Consider the following 18,590-nt stretch of genomic DNA (forward strand, 5'->3'; position numbering starts at 1 on the left):
GAGGTATATAAAATTATGATGGGTCTTGATAGAGTGAATGCAAGCAGGCTTTTTCCACTGAGGCAAGGGGAGAAAAAAAAACCAGAGGACATGGGTTAAGGGTGAGGGGGGAAAAGTTTAAAGGGAACATTGAGGGGGCTTCTTCACACAGAGAGTGGTGGGAGTATGGAATGAGCTGCCAGATGAGGTGGTAAATGCGGGTTCTTTTTTAACATTTAAGAATAAATTGGACAGATACATGGATGGGAGGTGTATGGAGGGATATGGTCCGTGTGCAGGTCAGTGGGACTAGGCAGAAAATGGTTCGACACAGCCAAGAAGGGCCAAAAGGCCTGTTTCTGTGCTGTAGTTTCTATGGTTCTATGGTTAGAACCACCAACTTAGTTCAGCAGAACAGCACAGAACACACTGAAATAGAAACACAGAACACAGTAACGTAGAAACGCAGGACAGTAAAGTAGAAACGCATAACACAGTAACACATAACATAGTAACAGAACACAGTAAAACAGAAACACAGAACAGTAAAACAAGAACACAGAACACAGTAAAATAGAAAACAAACAACAAAACAAGTGCCATTCAAAATTCAAAGTGCAAAGTACTTATTATCTGTTCAACCTTGCTCCACTCCACTCATTCCGACTTTACGTCAAATGTGCCTTGACCTCACCCCAACTCTGCCTCTCACCCACACACTTTAACCCTTGAGTCAGCCTCAACATCACTCACCTCTCCATTGTTTGTGGTGATCGTTTACTATTCATTTTACAAGAAAAGGAGTTATTAATGAAGTATTTAGTTGTATTCTTTGTTTTGTTTGCCACCACCTGTATTTAGTGACTGGGTTCACCAGTGCCATCTCAAACTGGTTTTTGCTACCTATGCACTCCCAATCATAAGCAAGAAGTTGAATCTACTTTGTGTAATTAATTCAAGATCACCAAACCAGTGGGAACAGTTGCTCCCACCACCAACTGGATAGCTAGAGTTTAGAGCAGCTGATGAATCAGTACAATGCAGGCAGCCATGATAGGATTGGATTATCAGCCCTCTGTGAGTCTCTGATGAGATGGGCACTTGGTGAGCGAGGCATGATAGGATTGGATTGTCAGCCTTCTGTGAGACTCTCAGACGGGATGAGCTCTCTGCAGGCAGCCATGATAGGATTGGATTGTCAGCCCTCTGTGAGTCTCTCAGATGAGATGAGCTCTTGTCCAATGAGGCATGGTAGGATTGGATTATGAGCCTTCTGTGAGTCTCTTAGACAAGATGAGCACTTGGCGAGGGCATTATGTAGGATCAAAACTGAATAGGGGGAAGCTGGATGGCTATTTGGTTTGGTGGAAGGAGGAGTTAGGTGGGGGAGTGTGGTAATGAAGGCTATGGGTAAGGGAGAAGGGATGGGCTTAACGGCTGAGATAACTAACACATTATGTCACCTTCATATGACAAAAATCACTGGGGACGAGAGTGGATGAGGTAAGGCTGGAGTGGTGAAGGGGGTGGAGTGGAAGATAGTGTCAGGTTTCCCTTTGTGCTGTGGGGTGGTCCATCCCTCTCGGTCTGATAAACCCATTCCACTAACCTCACCGAGGGTTCATTAGTCCCTGTGTAGGAAAGGACAGAATGTCCTGCTGAAGGGTTTTCGCCCAACACATCGACTGTACTTTGTCTATAGATGCTGCCAGGCCTGCTGAGTTCCTCCAGCATTTTGAGTGTGTGTTGCAAGGACAGAATCTGGGCTTTATTAGGAACAGGGATATTGGGTGTGAGGGGAAGTGATTGGGAGAGTAGGTTGCTGCAGCATTTCATGTGGATGGGCCACTGGGAAGAATGAGGAGAGGGAGGTAGGAATGGTGGGCTAGTACACATCATGAGACAATATTGGGTGTTCTGCTGGTCTCTAAAGAATACAAAGACAGGTGCAGAAGAATTGATCAAGTACAAGCAGGAAAGTACAAGCACAAAGGGGAAAGGCAAAGTGGGAATTGGCGGGTAGATACTGGAGGCTCTCTCTAGAATTCTGCAACAGAGTCAAATCTTCAGTCTGTGAAGGGCTGCACATCTTTGTCATTCTTGTGCAGAGGAGATTCACCAGGATGTTGTCTGTCTTGGATGGGGAGAGATTGGACATAATGGTTTTATTTTTCCTGAAGAAAAAGAGACTGACAGGTGATGGGATAGATGTACAGTCTCTCTCTCTCTCTCTCTTCCCCCCCCCTCCCCCCCTCTCATATATATGCGTGTATATATATGGTAGGTAGTCAAAATGTTTTTCCCATGTTTGGGATATCATTAATTGTGTATGTAGATGTAAAGATTATCTTTATTTGCAACATGTAAATGGAAACATCAAAACATCCAGTGAAATGCATCATTTGCGTCAATGACCAACGCAGTCCGAGGATGTGCTAGGGGCAGCCATGAAGTGTCACCAAGCTCTCAGCACAAAAAAGTATGCCCACAACTTACCAACCCTAAACTGTACACCTTTGGAATGTGGGAAGAAATTCGAGCACCCAGAGGAAACCCAGGCCGTTATGGGGAGAACATACAAGCTCCTTACTGAGGGCAGTGGAAATTGAACCCTGACGGCTGGTGCTATAAAGTAAAAAGGAAGGAGGTTTCAAGGCGATCTGAAGGGCTAGTGAGTATTGCCTGGAACTTGCTGCCAGAGGAGGTAGTGGGATAAGGTACAGTCACTATGGCTGAGAAACTTCGAGGGAGGCAATTGAAAAAGTCAAGGCAGAGGAGCATATGGTCCTAGTGTGGGCTAATGGGATTATGCGATGGGCCAAAGGACCTGTCTCTGTACTGTACCTTTTTGTGACTCTTTACATTGGCACTGCCGCTCAGTACGTTCAGTGAAGGAGGGCTGAGACTGAGTGGTGTTTATGTATGAGAAACACAGGAAGGGAAGTGGATGAACAGCACTCTGTGGAATGGACTATGGTTAACAGGTTAGTGCACTGATGGGGTGGAGGAAGCTGTGAGACGCAGAGCTTGTGTACAGTCACAGGCTGTGATTTGAAGACACAAAGGCACTGAAATCACTAATGGATGATGGGGGCATTCAAGTTAAAGGGAATGGCTGTGGGTGCTGTCCACTGGCTACTACTCCCCTCTGGGGAACATCCATGTGTAACTGAGAGTGAGCTGTGTGCTGAAGAGCTAAGAGACCCCACACAGGAATCACTGAACAGGGTTACCTGAAGCGGCCGTGGGTGCTAATTGATAGCTTGTAATCTGGTCCTGGGGTGACAGCTGCTCTGGTATTTGCAGGCATTTGAAGCAGTGTTGCAGGGAGGGCTGCTGCACCCTGATCAGTGCACTTCTGGTTGCAGTCACTGCACGGTGTCTCCTGGACTTCCATTCATGGAGACGGTCCCAAAGAGATGGAAGCGATTGTCTGATGACGGGCCAGTGAAGTGTAGGCAGAGTTCTCCAGAAAGTGTTTAGTGCATCATGCATTTGGAACCATGTGGTGGAACAGTTTAGGAAAGAGCAGCCGGTCTGTCACTGTAACAAGCCACAGCCACTGAGAGTGAGATCCAGGCTCTGGGAGGACAGTCAATGTTGGTGTGGGAGGACCATTCTGTGGGTTACTGTCAGTGCAGAAGCCATGGTAAATCTCGTTCTTTTCTCTTCACAATGCAGGGTGAAGGATGTGGACCTTGCCTCACTGCTCCACATGGGAAGCTCACTGCTGCACCCCCACATTTGGAAGTACCTGAGGATGAATCCAGAGGACAGCCTGGCAGACCGGTAAGTGAGCATCAACAAAACAGTGGTTCCATGGAGAGAGGACTATTTCTCCATGGGGCTGGGAAGTTGTGTGTGCTGAGTTCCAACAACATTTTGTGTGTGTGTGTTCCTCAGGATTTCCAGCTTCTGCAGAACCTCTTGTGTTTAAAAGTAGCACTCACTGGCTTATTGCACTGGGATGAACAATGGCCATGCAGTGAAAATCTCCTCTGGGCCAGTGTCCTAAAAAAGATACCAGTTTAATGTTATCTGGTTCTCTTTCAGGGACAAGTTCACATACGGGTTCCTATCATCCGTCTAACCCTACTCACCTCTGGAGGAGTTGAACCCAAATCATAGTGATAGAAGCATAGAAAACCGACAACACAATGTAGGCTCTTCAGCCCACAATGCTGTGCCAAACATCTACTTACTTTAGAAACTACCTAGTGTTACCCATAGCCCTCTATTTTTCTAAGCTCCATGTACCTATCCAAGCGTCTCTTAAAAGACTTAAAAGATGTTCAGCCAATAACTTACTACTACTGAATGTTTGACCAGGACCTGCTCAACCTCAGCTGAATATCTGTATCAAATTGTGGAGAAGGTTTGAGTGGGAGCTCAGAGAGAGAGTTCATATCTCCCTATTTTTTAAGACTGCTGATTAGCTTTATTTGTCACACATACATCAAAATATACAATTAAATTTGTTGTTTATGTCAAATCAAATCAGTGAGATTGGGCTGGGCAGCCCACAAGTGTTACCCTGTTTCTGACATGCTCATAACTTACACATACACCTTTGGATTGTGGGAGGAAACAGGAACACCCAGAGGAAACCCACTCAGTCACAGGGAGCATGTGTAAACTCTTAGCAGACAGTGGCAGGAACTGAACCCTGGTCTAATGGCCGGTGCTGTAATAGTGTTGTGCTTTGTTGAAGGATGAAGTTTCTACATCAGTTGCGAATACAGGGAGGATGGTTGGGGACCACTACCTCTGAGGTCTACAGCCCACTGCAATTACCACACACTGGGGAGTCACTAGGAACCGATAAAGTACAAGCTCATGGTCTTTATCTGAAGATACCTGGGGGTTCTGGGAAAAAAACATTCACGGCCTTGGATCCAAATTGCAAGCTCAGCAAGCATTAATTGGGAATTCACGAATGATGGCAAGGGTTAAACTACTGAGCTAGGGCTGGAGGACCAGGTTTGTATGCCATCAACCAGTGAAGAGTAGTGTGGTGTGGGAGCAGGAATGATGGGATTGTCTGAGGGATCTATCTAAACCTTGACTGTCCCTGGAGCTACAGATGCCACTTCAGGTCACTCACCAGTGACTTGTCTGGTGAGTGAGGAAAGGGTGTTCGGTGGAGGGAGGTGTGACCTAACTTCTTCCAGATCAGGAACCAGTCTCTCTCTCTTGTTACTGAGGAAACAGGCTACTAACCTGGCGTAAGGTGAATTCCTGCCCTTCCCTGGCCATTCACTGAGGGTCCTGGGCTGCTTCACCATGTAGGGGGGTACCGGGGGTAGAATGAGTAAATCCTTATTAACACTCAGAGAAAATGTTTAATTCCTTTGTTCAGGGTGATCCTGGTCCAAAGGGTGATACAGGAGAGCCGGGTGCCATAGGAATTCCAGGAAACCCTGGAAAACAAGGATTACGAGGTTCTCCCGGACTAAAGGGCGAAAAGGTGAGTCAACAATTTCTTGTTCCCTTTGTCTGAGCAAATATTGCTATTCTCAGCAGGTGTTCCCTATCTCTGGTTCTCAATGTCTGCGGGTGTCCCTGATCCCAGCAGGTCCTCACCCTCTGCGGGTGTCCCTGATCCCAGCAGGTCCTCACCCTCTGCGGGTGTCCCTGATCCCAGCAGGTCCTCACCCTCTGCGGGTGTCCCTGATCCCAGCAGGTCCTCACCCTCTGCGGGTGTCCCTGATCCCAGCAGGTCCTCACCCTCTGCGGGTGTCCCTGATCCCAGCAGGTCCTCACCCTCTGCGGGTGTCCCTGATCCCAGCAGGTCCTCACCCTCTGCGGGTGTCCCTGATCCCAGCAGGTCCTCACCCTCTGCGGGTGTCCCTGATCCCAGCAGGTCCTCACCCTCTGCGGGTGTCCCTGATCCCAGCAGGTCCTCACCCTCTGCGGGTGTCCCTGATCCCAGCAGGTCCTCACCCTCTGCGGGTGTCCCTGATCCCAGCAGGTCCTCACCCTCTGCGGGTGTCCCTGATCCCAGCAGGTCCTCACCCTCTGCGGGTGTCCCTGATCCCAGCAGGTCCTCACCCTCTGCGGGTGTCCCTGATCCCAGCAGGTCCTCACCCTCTGCGGGTGTCCCTGATCCCAGCAGGTCCTCACCCTCTGCGGGTGTCCCTGATCCCAGCAGGTCCTCACCCTCTGCGGGTGTCCCTGATCCCAGCAGGTCCTCACCCTCTGCGGGTGTCCCTGATCCCAGCAGGTCCTCACCCTCTGCGGGTGTCCCTGATCCCAGCAGGTCCTCACCCTCTGCGGGTGTCCCTGATCCCAGCAGGTCCTCACCCTCTGCGGGTGTCCCTGATCCCAGCAGGTCCTCACCCTCTGCGGGTGTCCCTGATCCCAGCAGGTCCTCACCCTCTGCGGGTGTCCCTGATCCCAGCAGGTCCTCACCCTCTGCGGGTGTCCCTGATCCCAGCAGGTTCTCAGTTTCTGCGGGTGTCCCTGATCCCAGCAGGTTCTCACCCTCTGCGGGTGTCCCTGATCCCAGCAGGTTCTCAGTTTCTGCGGGTGTCCCTGATCCCAGCAGGTTCTCACCCTCTGCGGGTGTCCCTGATCCCAGCAGGTTCTCAGTTTCTGCGGGTGTCCCTGATCCCAGCAGGTCCTCACCCTCTGCGGGTGTCCCTGATCCCAGCAGGTCCTCACCCTCTGCGGGTGTCCCTGATCCCAGCAGGTCCTCACCCTCTGCGGGTGTCCCTGATCCCAGCAGGTCCTCACCCTCTGCGGGTGTCCCTGATCCCAGCAGGTTCTCAGTTTCTGTGGGTATCCCTGATTTGAACAGATTGCACTTGCCTCATCCTACTAACTGGAATCAGTTGGTTCTGAGGATCGTTGGGAAGAAAGTGTTGAATTACTGCTCGGTGCCCTATCAGTCCTTGCCCTCATTTTTCTTTCCTGCACCCTGGTTTGAAGCCAGGGTGCTGTGGGTACAGTGGTCAGGGTTAGTGGTGAGCCGTGGGAATTACTGGACAACATTGTGACCTCACTGTTCCACTGTTTCTCCCTGACTAATCCTTCTCAGCTTCCCTTGGCTGTGGCCCTGCTCACCTTCGGTTTGGCATAGTTGCTGGTGAATGCAGCAGGTCAGGCAGCATCATGTTTGGCATAGTTGCTGGTGAACGCAGCAGGCCAGGCAGCATCTCTAGGAAGAGGTGCAGTCGACGTTTCAGGCCGAGACCCTTCGTCCTAACAAGGGTCTCAGCCTGAAACGTCGACTGCACCTCTTCCTAGAGATGCTGCCTGGCCTGCTGTGTTCACCAGCAACTTTTATTTGTGTTGCCTGAAGCATTCCCGATTCATTTGGGGTGTTCCGATTGTCTTATACAGGGAGATCAGTGTGAGGTTTGCCCCACAATTCCAGATGAATTCAAGGACGTGATTGGACTTCCAGGGAAACCAGGCCCTCGAGGCGATCCTGGACCACCTGGGACAGGAACACCCGGAAGACATGTAAGTCATCAGTTATATTGGTTATATCAGTAATAAAGCTAGACTTTGTGTGTATCTGAGTTTGTGTGTTACATGTTCAGTGTGTGTGTTTGTGTGCTTAGTGAATAGAAACATAGAAATCCTAAAGCACATTACAGGCCCTTTGACCCACAATGCTGTGATGAACATGTACTTACTTTAGAAATTACCGAGGGTTACCCTTAGCCCTCTATTTTTCTAAGCTCTATGTACTTGTCCAGGAGTCTCTTAAAAGACGCTATCGTATCCGCCTTCACCACCGTCAGTGGCAGCCCATTCCACGCACTGATCACTCTCTCCGTACAAAAACATTCCCTAACATCTCCTCTGTACCCACCTCCAAGCACCTTAAAACTGTGCCCTCTTCTGTTAGCCATTTCAGTCTTGGGATCAATGCTTTATACATCTTATACACCTCTCTCAGGTCACCGCTCATCCTCCGCCGCTCCAAGGAGAAAAGGCCGAGTTCACTCAACCTATTCTCATAAGGCATGGTCCCCAATCCAGGCAACCTCCTTGAAAATCTCCCTTGCACCCTTTCTATGGTTTCCACATCCTTCCTATATCGAGGTGACCAGAAGTGAGCACAGTACTCCAAGTGGTGTCTGATCAGGGTCCAAAATAGCTGCAACATTGTCTCTCGGCTCCTAAATTCAATCCCACGGTTGATGAAGGCCAATGCACATTATGCCTTCTTAACCATAGAGTCAACCTGCGTAGCAGCTTTGAGTGTCCGATACACTTGGACCCCAAGATCCCTCTGATCCTCCATACTGCCAAGAGCTTTACCATTAATATGATATTCTACTGTTATATTTGACCTATCAAAATGAACCACATCACACTTATCTGGGTTGAACTCCATCTACCCCTTCTTAGCCCAGTTTTGCATCCTAGCAATGTCCCACTGTAACCTCTGACAGCCCCCCACACTATCCACAACACCCTCAACCTTTGTGTCATCAGCAAATTTACTAACCCATCCCTGCACTTCCTCGTCCAGGTCATTTATGAAAATCGTAAAAAGAAAGGGTCCAATATAACCATATAACATATAACCATATAACAATTACAGCACAGAAACAGGCCATCTCGGCCCTTCTAGTCCGTGCCGAACTCCTACTCTCACCTAGTCTCACCAGCTTGCACTCGGTCCATGACCCTCCATTCCCTTCCTGTCCATATATCTATCCAATTGAACTTTAAATGACAACATCGATCCTGTCTCAAACACTTCTGCTGGAAGCTTGTTCCACACAGCCACCACTCTCTGAGTAAAGAAGTTCCCCCTCATGTTACCCCTAAACTTTTGCCCTTTAACTCTCAACTCGTCCTCTCGTTTGAATCTCCCCCACTCTCAATGGAAAAAGCCTATCCATGTCAACTCTATCAATCCCCCTCATAATTTTAAACACCTCTATCAAGACCCCTCTCAAACTTCTACGCTCCAAAGAATAAAGACCTGACTTGTTCAACCTTACTCTGTAACTTAGGAGATGAAACCCAGGCAACATTTTAGTCAACCTCCTCAGTACTCTCTCAATTTTATTGACATCTTTCCTATAATTCGGTGACCAGAACTGTACACAATACTCCAAATTTGGCCTTACCAATGCATTATATACTTTCAACATTACATCCCAACTCCTATACTCAATACTCTGATTAACAAAGGCCAGCATACCAAAAGTTTTCTTCACCACCCTATCCACATGAGATTCCACCTTCAGGGAACTATGCACCATTATTCCTAGATCCCTCTGCTCTACTGCATTCTTCAATGCCCTACCATTTACCATGTATGTCCTATTTTGGTTAGTCCTACCAAAATGTAGCACCTCACATTTTTCAGCATTAAACTCCATCTGCCATCTTTCAGCCCACTCTTCTAACTGGCCTAAATCTCTCTGCAAGCTTTGAAAACCTACTTCATTATCCACAACTCCACCTATCTTAGTATCATCTGCATACTGTTACGTATACCGTAACTGGGTTGCCAAACCAGCAGAAATGGAATGCTCGTTGGAGTCTGGATTATTAGGAACTAATAAAGTTTTATTAAAGAAATAAGTAATACAGTACTCTAATCGTAAGGATATAAATGTAACAGGTTAGCAATGATAATACACACATATACACAGAACTAGGGTAATAGGAATCAACCAAGCTCTGTCGCAGTCTAGGGGTAAAATGATCAGTCTTAAGTGAGGCAGAGTTCAGTTCAGTTTAGTGCAGTTTGCAGTAATCGCTGTTGTTGTACCATTGGACAGAGGGGGGGGGGGAGAGAGAGAGAGAGATGAAATTTGGTTTCAGGCAGACCTTTTGATGTCTTCGCAGTTGGTTTCAGGCAGACCTTTTGATGTCTTCTAATCCCACTGTGGCCACCGACTGTGACTCCTCCGTTCCAGATACGATCGTCCTTCCGCAGTGAACCCGGCACCCAGGCAAGGGTGGACACACACCCCAGGTTCCCACCGATCGTACCTTTACACCCTGTGAGCCTCTGGTCAGTTCCCGCGAACCGGTCCTCCAAACTTCCACCAATTTCCACCAGTGTGGGGGCACACTGCTCTTTCCAGGTTCTCGTTGTGTGTCTCGTGCCTTAGCAAACCTGCTCCTTTTATCCCCCTGTCCATCAAACTTCAAACAGTTCAGGTTCGAAGCAACCGGTCTGTCAATATCTGAATTGTGTTTCTTTCCTGTTAATCCCTCTCTTCTCTCTTATTAGCATTTTGAATGTTTCTCCATTGTCTTTCTTATCTCTCTCATTAGCATCATCCGTCCAGTAACTCTGCTTCACGTCACACATGACACCCCCACCCTTAAAAGGATTTTTACCAGGGTAAAAATTATGGGCATGAATGCACATAAGATACACACTAATATACAGGTAGTCATCAGCTATTCAGCTAATACAGAGAACTTTAAGTTTTAACACCTTGACAGACAATCAGTAATCACATTGTCCGTTCCTTTTATATGTTTTATCTTAATATCAAATTCCTGTAAGACCAGGCTCCAACTTAGTAAGCGTTTGCTTTTATCCTTCATTGTGGCCAAAAACACTAATGGATTGTGATCAATGTGAACTATCAGTGGTTTCCATGCCGGACAAATATAAACCTCAAAATGTTGTAATGCTAGTATGATTGCCAGTAATTCCTTCTCCACAGTGGAATAATTTCTCTGATGGACATTAAACTTGTTAGTAAAATAAGCCACTGGGTGTTCGATCTCCCCTTTGTCTGTTGTAACAGCACCGCCCCGGCCGCTTCATCGCTAGCATCTGTTGCTAGGGAGAAAGGTTTTGAAAAGTCAGGCGCATTCAATACAGGGTGGTGACGCAGAATCGCCTTCAGACTCTCGAAGGCTTGTTGACAAAGGTCGTTCCACACAAACTTCACATTTTTCGGCAATAGCTTAGTAAGAGGGAGGGTAATATCCGCAAAGTTTTTGCAAAACCTCCGATAGTACCCCACCATCTCCAAGAACCTTCTCAGGGCTCTCTTGTCCGTCGGGGTGGGAACTTCAGAGATAGCCTGCACCTTAACCTGCATCGGTGCCAGTTGCCTCTGTCCTACTACATATCCCAGATAAGTGACCTTAGCGTGGCTGAACTCACTTTTTGCGAGGTTCACTGTCAGATTGGCTTCAGACAGCCGTTTAAACAGTTCCTCTACTGCCACAATGAGCTCCTCTCACGTGTCACTCCAGACCACTAAATCATCAATATACGCTTCTGCGTTCTTTAACCCTTTTATCACTGAATTAATCATCCTTTGGAAGGTCTCTGGGGCGTTTTTCATGCCAAAAGGTAAAACATTATACTCGTATAACCCGGATGGAATGACAAATGCTGAGATTTCTCTAGCCCGGTCGGTTAAAGGAACGCACCAGTACCCTTTTAGCAAATCGATCTTTGTAATGTACTTAGCTCTCCCCACTTTATCGATGCAATCGTCTACCCTTGGGATGGGGTAAGCATCAGTTTTAGTGATGGCATTCACTTTTCTTTAATCTGTACAGAATCGTATGCTCCCATCGACTTTCGGGACAACCACACCGGGAGACGCCCATTCCGATTTGGATGGCCTAATAATACCTGTGGCTAGCATGTGTTCAATTTCTTTCTCCACTAGCTTGCCCTTCTCCAAGTTCATCCTATAGGGATGTTGCTTAATAGGCTGGTCCGATGTGACAACAACATCATTTGCCGTCCCCTTGCATCACCTCGGGACATCCGGACATACATCTGCATGCCGGTTAATTAGCTTTATCAGCGGCTCGCTCTGTTCGGTGGTTAAGTGAGAGACCTTATCAGCAAAGTTGGCCAAAACAATAGAGTTCTCCAATCTGGTCGGCACCATATTTATCTTTTCAAGATGAGTTTTCCCCTTATCATTTGGCACCCCAGCCTCATTAATTTTCGTGATAACACCAACTAGATCGGCTTTCTGATCGTGGTAAGCTTTTAACATATTAATCGGCTCTAACTACGTCGGCTCACGTCTACAATACTCAGTAAAACACTTTCATAATTCTATCAACTGTTTTCCTCACCCCAAAATGTTCACCGAGGGGTATGTTGTGGGCCAGGTTAAAAATCTCGTCCCTATAAATTTTTGGCACTACCACCTGGTGTACCACCCCCCACTCCTCATCTGCCGGCACGGTACTTGGTCTCCACTTCCTCATCAGTACTCCCTCCTTCACATAATAGCCCATTGGTTCCCTTTTCATTTCTGCTTCGGAGAGAGCTGTCTCCGTCAAAACCACCAGCTCCTCGTCTCGTTCCTGTGCCTGTATAAATTCCTTCCTTGCTAATGATAAATCTACCTCAACTCCCTCACTTCCTTCCACTCCACTATGCTCCTTCTTCTCACTTTCTAACCCCTCCTGGTACAAGGCTGGTAAAAACATCTCAGCTAAATCTACATTCGCTTCGACAGCCTTTCTGGACATGCGCCGAGTCACTGCGCAAACAGCATAAAACTGTGAGTCCATGGGCGGGTCCTCAGTCCTGGCAGGCTGGCTTGTCAATCTTACTGCTGGGTACACATCTCCACCTGCAGGGTCATTACCGAGTAAGACCTCCACGTCTTCCATCAGTAGTTCGGGCCTCACCCCTATCGTGACCAGTCCGGAGACCAAGTCGCTTTTTAGGTGTATCTGGTGCAAAGGTACTGCTTCAGTCCCTTTCCCAATGCCTTTTATCACACTGATCTCCCCAGTCTCGGTCTCTGAACTAAAGTCTAACACCCTCGTTAAGATCAATGACTGACAAGCCCCAATGTCTCTCCAGATCCGTACTGGAACTGGGTTTGACCCCTCCTTCACCGACACCAATCCGGCCAAAATAAACTTCTTGCGCCCTTCCTGAACTCTATCAGACCTCTTCACCCCTAGCAGTTTGTTTGCCAGCTCAGTACAGCCAGTCAGAGTCACCGTTTTTCCTTTCCCCGTTTCCTTCTTTGGGGCAAAACACCTGGACGCGATGTGACCGGCTTTCCCACAATTATAGCATACGACCCCAGGAGACTTCCTACCAAACTGCCTCCTGTCTTCCTTATCCTTCTCACTAGTCCCCGACTTACTTCCTGGCTTTTTCGGCGGACTTTCTCCGCCCTCTCAACTACCCTTCTGGTAGCTCTTACTCGGGGTAAACTTGGCTTTGTGTGTTAACGCGTACTCGTCCGCTAGCTTAGCAGTCACGGCTAAGGTTTCTGCCTCTTTCTCATCTAGATAGGGCCTCATACCTTCAGGGACACAACCTTTAAATTGCTCAATCAGTATTAGCTGTAGCAGTCTGTCATAATCCCCAGTGACCCCTTTCGAGGCGCACCAATGCTCACTATTGCTCACAATGCTCACATCTGCATCTCACGGGCAAACTCTAAGTACGTTTCCTCACATTCCGGAAACTTTGCCGGTATGCCTCCGGGACCAACTCGTAAATCCTGATTATAGCCTCTTTCACCACATCGTACCTCTGGGCATCTTCTGCGGATAATGCCGAGTAAGCTTGCTGAGCCTTCCCCTTAAGTATGCTCTGAAGCAAAACAGCCCACTTATCCCTCGGCCAGTCCTGACTTGTAGCGACTTTTTCAAAATGTAGAAAGTACCGATCAACATCGGCCTCCTCAAATGGGGAAACCAACCTAACCTCCTGGGTCGCCCTGAACCCTCCACCTTGGTTCGGAATTTGGCCCTCCCTAACGTCATCCTTAACTTCTCCAGCTCAAAACTCCCTTTCCTTCTCTTTCTCTTCTCGTTCTAGCTGCTTTACTGGGAACTCGTGCTCGAGTCTTAATTTTTCTGTCTGCAGCTGCACTGCTTCTCCACCAGAAACACACCTTTAGATACATAATGCTCAATGATAGCTCTGTGCATCTCCGCTCTCCTCATTGTCGGCTTCCCCTTAAAAAGATTCAACCGTTTGGCAACAGTCGCCAATTCTAATTTTCTGACATCCACTAATGCCTCCAAGGTTGGCGCCTTTAGAAATTCCTCAATCTCTATTTCTGCTGTTTGCCTTTTTTTTTCCTTTCGGGAACTCTAACCCAATCAATTTAACCAGTCCCAAATTTTGGCGTTCAAAATCCCGGACAAGATACCCACTTATGTTACGTACCCCGTAACTGGGTTGCCAAACCAGCAGAAATGGAATGCTCGTTGGAGTCTGTGATTACTAGGAACTAATAAAGTTTTATTAAAGAAATAAGTAATACAGTACACTAATCGTAAGGATATAAATGTAACAAATTAGCAATGATAATATACACATATACACAGAACTAGGGTAATAGGAACCAACCAAGCTCTATCGCAGTCTAGGGGTAAAATGATCAGTCTTAAGTGAAGCAGAGTTCAGTTCAGTTTAGTGCAGTTCGCAGTAATCGCTGTTGTCATACCATTGGAGAGAGGGAGAGAGAGAGATGCAATTTGGTTTCGGGCAGACCTTTTGATGTCTTCGCAGTTGGTTTCGGGCAGACCTTTTGATATCTTCTAATCCCGCTGTGGCCACCGACTGTGACCCCTCCGTTCTGGATACGATCATTCTTCCGCGGTGAACCTGGCACCCAGGCAGAGGTGGACACACACCCCAGTTTCCCACCGATCGTACCTTTACACCCTGTGAGCCTCTGGTCGGTTCCCGCGATCCTGTCCTCCAAACTCTCACCAACTTGTGGGGGCACACTGCTCTTTCCAGGGTCTAGTGGTGTGTCTCGTGCCTTAGCAAACCTGCTCCTTTTATCCCCCACTGGGGTATCACCTTTCCATCAAACTTCAAACAGTTCAGGTTCAAAGCAACCGGTCTGTCAATATCTGAATTGTGTTTCTTTCCTGTTAATCCCTGTCTTCTCTCTTATTAGTATTTTGAATGTTTCTCCATTGTCTTTCTTATCTCTCTCATTAGCATCATCCGTTCGGTAACTCTGCCTGGTGTCACACATGACAATACTTACTAATCCAATTTATCACCCCATCATCCAGATCATTAATATATGTGACAAACAGCATCAGACCCAGTACAGATCCCTGAGGCACACCGCAACACACTGTCCTCCAATCTGACATACAGTTATCCACCACTACTCTCTGGCGTCTCCCATCCAGCCACTGCTAAATCCATTTTACTACTTCGATATGAATGCCTAACGATTGAACCTTCCTAATTAACCTTCCATGTGGAACCTTGTCAAAGGCCTTACTGAAGTCCATATAGACAACATCCACCGTTTTACCCTCGTCAACTTTCCTAGTAACCTCATCAAAAAATTCAATAAGATTTGTCAAACATGACCTTCCACGCACAAATCCATGTTGACTGTTCCTAATCAGACCCTGTCTACCCAGATAGTTATATATACCATCTCTAAGAATACTTTCCATCAATTTACCCACCACTGACGACAAACTCACAGGCCAATAATTGCTAGGTTTACTCTTAGAACCCTTTTTAAACAATGGAACCACATGAGAAATATGCCAATCATCCGGTACCATCCCCGTTTCTAATGACATTTGAAATATTTCTGTCAGAGCCCCTGCTATTTCCACACTAACTTCCCTCAAGGTCCTAGGGAATATCCTGTCATGACGTCGAGACTTATCCACTTTTATATTCCTTAAAAGTGCCAGTACTTTCTCTTCTTTAATCGTCATACTTTCCATAACTACCCTTCTCGTTTCCTTTACCTTATACAATTCAATGTCCTTCTCCTTAATGAACACCAAAGAAAAGAAATTGTTAAAAATCTCCCCCATCTCTTTTGGCTCCGCATATAGCCGTCCACTCTGATTCTCTAAGGGACCAATTTTATCCCTCACTATCCTTTTGCTATTTATATAACTGTAGAAACCCTTTGGATTCATTTTCACCTTACTTGCTAAAGCTGCCTCATATCTTCTTTTAGCTTTTCTAATTTCTTTCCTAAGATTCTTTTTACATTCTTTATATTCCTCGAGCACCTCATTAACTCCAAGCTGCCTATATTTATTGTAAATCCCCCTTTTTCTGAACCAAGTTTCCTATATCCCGTGAAAGCCATGGCTCTCTCAAACTTTTAACCTTTCCTTTCAACCTAACAGGAACATAAAGATCCTGTACCCTCAAAATTTCACCTTTAAATGACCTCCATTTCTCTATTACATCCTTCCCATAAAACAAATTGTCCCAATCCACTCCTCCTAAATCCTTTCACATCTCCTCAAAGTTAGCCTTTCTCCAGTCAAAAATCTCAACCCTGTGTCCAGTCGTATCCTTCATAATTATATTGAAACTAATGGTATTGTGATCATTGGACCCGAACTGCTCTCCAACATATACCTCCGTCACCTGACCTATCTCATTCCCTAACAGGAGATCCAAAACTGCCCCTTCTCTAGTTGGTACCTCTATGTATTGCTGCAAAAAGCTATCTTGCACACATTTGACAAACTCCAAACTATCCAGCCCTTTTACAGAATGGGCTTCCCAGTCTATTTGTGGAAAATTAAAATCTTCCACAATCACAACCTTGTGCTTACTACAAATATCTGCTACCTCCTTACAAATTTGCTCCTTCAGTTCTCGGTCCCCATTAGGTTGTCGATAATACTTTATACTTTATTGTCACCAAACAATTAGTTCTAGAACGTACAGTGATCAGCGATATTTGAATCTGCGCTTCTCTCACCCTGGATTACAAATATTAAATATTAAAAATATTAAAAATAGTTAAAATTAGTAAATATTAAAAATTTAAATTATAAATCATAAATAGAAAATAGAAAAATGGGAAGTAAGGTAGTGCAAAAAAACCGAGAGGCAGGTCCGGATATTTGGAGGGTACGGCCTAGATCCGGTTCAGGATCCATTCAGCAGTCTTATCACAGTTGGAAAGAAGCTGTTCCCAAATCTGGCCGTACGAGTCTTCAAACTCCTGAACCTTCTCCCGGAGGGAAGAGGGACAGAAAGTCTGTTGGCTGGGTAGGTCGTGTCCTTAATTATCCTGGCAGCACTTCTCCGACAGCGTGCGGTGTAAGGTGAGTCCACAGACGGAAGATTGGTTTCTGTGATGTGCTGCACCGTGTTCACAGTCTTCCGCAGCTTCTTTTGGTCTTGGACAGGACAACTTCCATACCAGGTTGTGATGCACCCCAGAAGAATGCTTTCTACGGTGCATGTATAAAAATTAGTGAGGGGTTTTAGGCGACAGGCCAAATTTCTTTAGATTTCTCAGGAAGTAAAGGTGCTGGTGGGCCTTCTTGGCAGTGAGCTCTGCTTGGTTGGACCAAGTCAGGTCATTTGTGATATTGACCCCGAGGAACTTAAGACTTTTGACCTGTTCCACTTGCGCACCACCGATGTAAATTGGGTCGTGCGGTCCACTACTCCTTCTGAAGTCAACAACCAATTCCTTCGTCTTGCTGACGTTGAGGGATAGGTTACTGTCTTCGCCCCATGCTACCAGGTTCTTAATTTCCTCTCTGTACTCAAACTCATCATTACCCGAGATACGGCCTACAATTGTTGTGTCATCAGCAAACTTATATATTGAGTTTGATGGAAACTTGGCTACACAATCATGGGTGTACAGAGAGTACAGCAGGGGGCTGAGTACACAGCCTTGTGGGGCACCGGTGCTCAGAGTGATTGTAGAGGAGAGCTTGTCCCCTATTTTTACAGCCTGAGTCCTGTCTGTGAGGAAGTTGAAGATCCAGGTGCAGATCTGAGTGCTAAGGCCCAGTTTCCACCGCTATAAGCGTCACTACACCTTTCCTATTCCTCAATTCCACCCAAATAGCCTCCCTGGACGAGTCCACTAATGTATCTTGCCAGTTATATTTTCTCTGACAAGCAATGCAACACCTCCCCCTCTTGCCCCTCCTATTCTGTCACACCTGAAGCAACAAAATCCTGGAATATTTAGTGCCAATCACACCCCTCCTGCAACCACGTTTCACTAATCCTGAGATTACTACCTTTGCGGTCCTTTTTCTCAACTCCCTTCCTAACTCCCCATATTCTCCTTTCAGGACCTCTCCCCTTTTCCTACCTATGTCATTGATACCTATATGTACCACAACCTCTGACTCCTCTCCCTCCCACTTCAGGATATCTTGGATGCGATCAGAAATATCCCGGACCCTGGCACAAGGGAGGCAAACTACCATCTGCGTCTCCGGACTGCGTCCACAGAATCACCTATCTGACCCCCTTACTATCGAGTCCCTTATTACTACTGCTCTCCTCTTCCTTTCCCTACCCTTCTGAGCTACAGGGCTGGACTCTGTGCCGGAGGCACAGCCACTGTTGCTTTCCCCAGGTAAGCTGTCCCCCCCAACAGTACTCCAACAGGAGTACCTATTGTCAAGGGGCACAACCACTGGGGTACTCTCTATTACCTGACTCTTCCCCTTCCCCCTCCAAGCCGTGACCCACTTGTCTGACTCCTGTGGCCCCAGTGTGACCACCTGCCTGTAACTCCTCTCTGTCAACTCCTCACTCTCCCTGACAAGACAAAGGTCATCGAGCTGCAGCTCCAGTTCCCTAACGCGGTCTCTTATGAGCTGCATCTCGGTGCACCTGGCGCAGATGTGGACATCCGGGAGGCCTGGAGACTCCAGAATCCCTGAGGCAC

General features: G+C 47.0%; 1 protein-coding gene across 1 annotated transcript in view; it reads left to right on the forward strand.

The window, feature by feature from the left end:
* col16a1 (collagen, type XVI, alpha 1) overlaps positions 1–18,590 on the forward strand; it is a 401,818-nt gene that overhangs the window by 245,318 nt on the left and 137,910 nt on the right. The window contains exons 28-30 of the mRNA XM_072247276.1: positions 3,661–3,768; positions 5,339–5,446; positions 7,324–7,446. Coding sequence (XP_072103377.1) covers positions 3,661–3,768; positions 5,339–5,446; positions 7,324–7,446 — 339 coding nt within the window. The remainder of the gene's footprint in view (positions 1–3,660; positions 3,769–5,338; positions 5,447–7,323; positions 7,447–18,590) is intronic.

Source organism: Mobula birostris, chromosome 30 (assembly GCF_030028105.1).
Source record: "Mobula birostris isolate sMobBir1 chromosome 30, sMobBir1.hap1, whole genome shotgun sequence".
Classification (NCBI taxonomy): Eukaryota; Metazoa; Chordata; class Chondrichthyes; order Myliobatiformes; family Myliobatidae; genus Mobula; species Mobula birostris.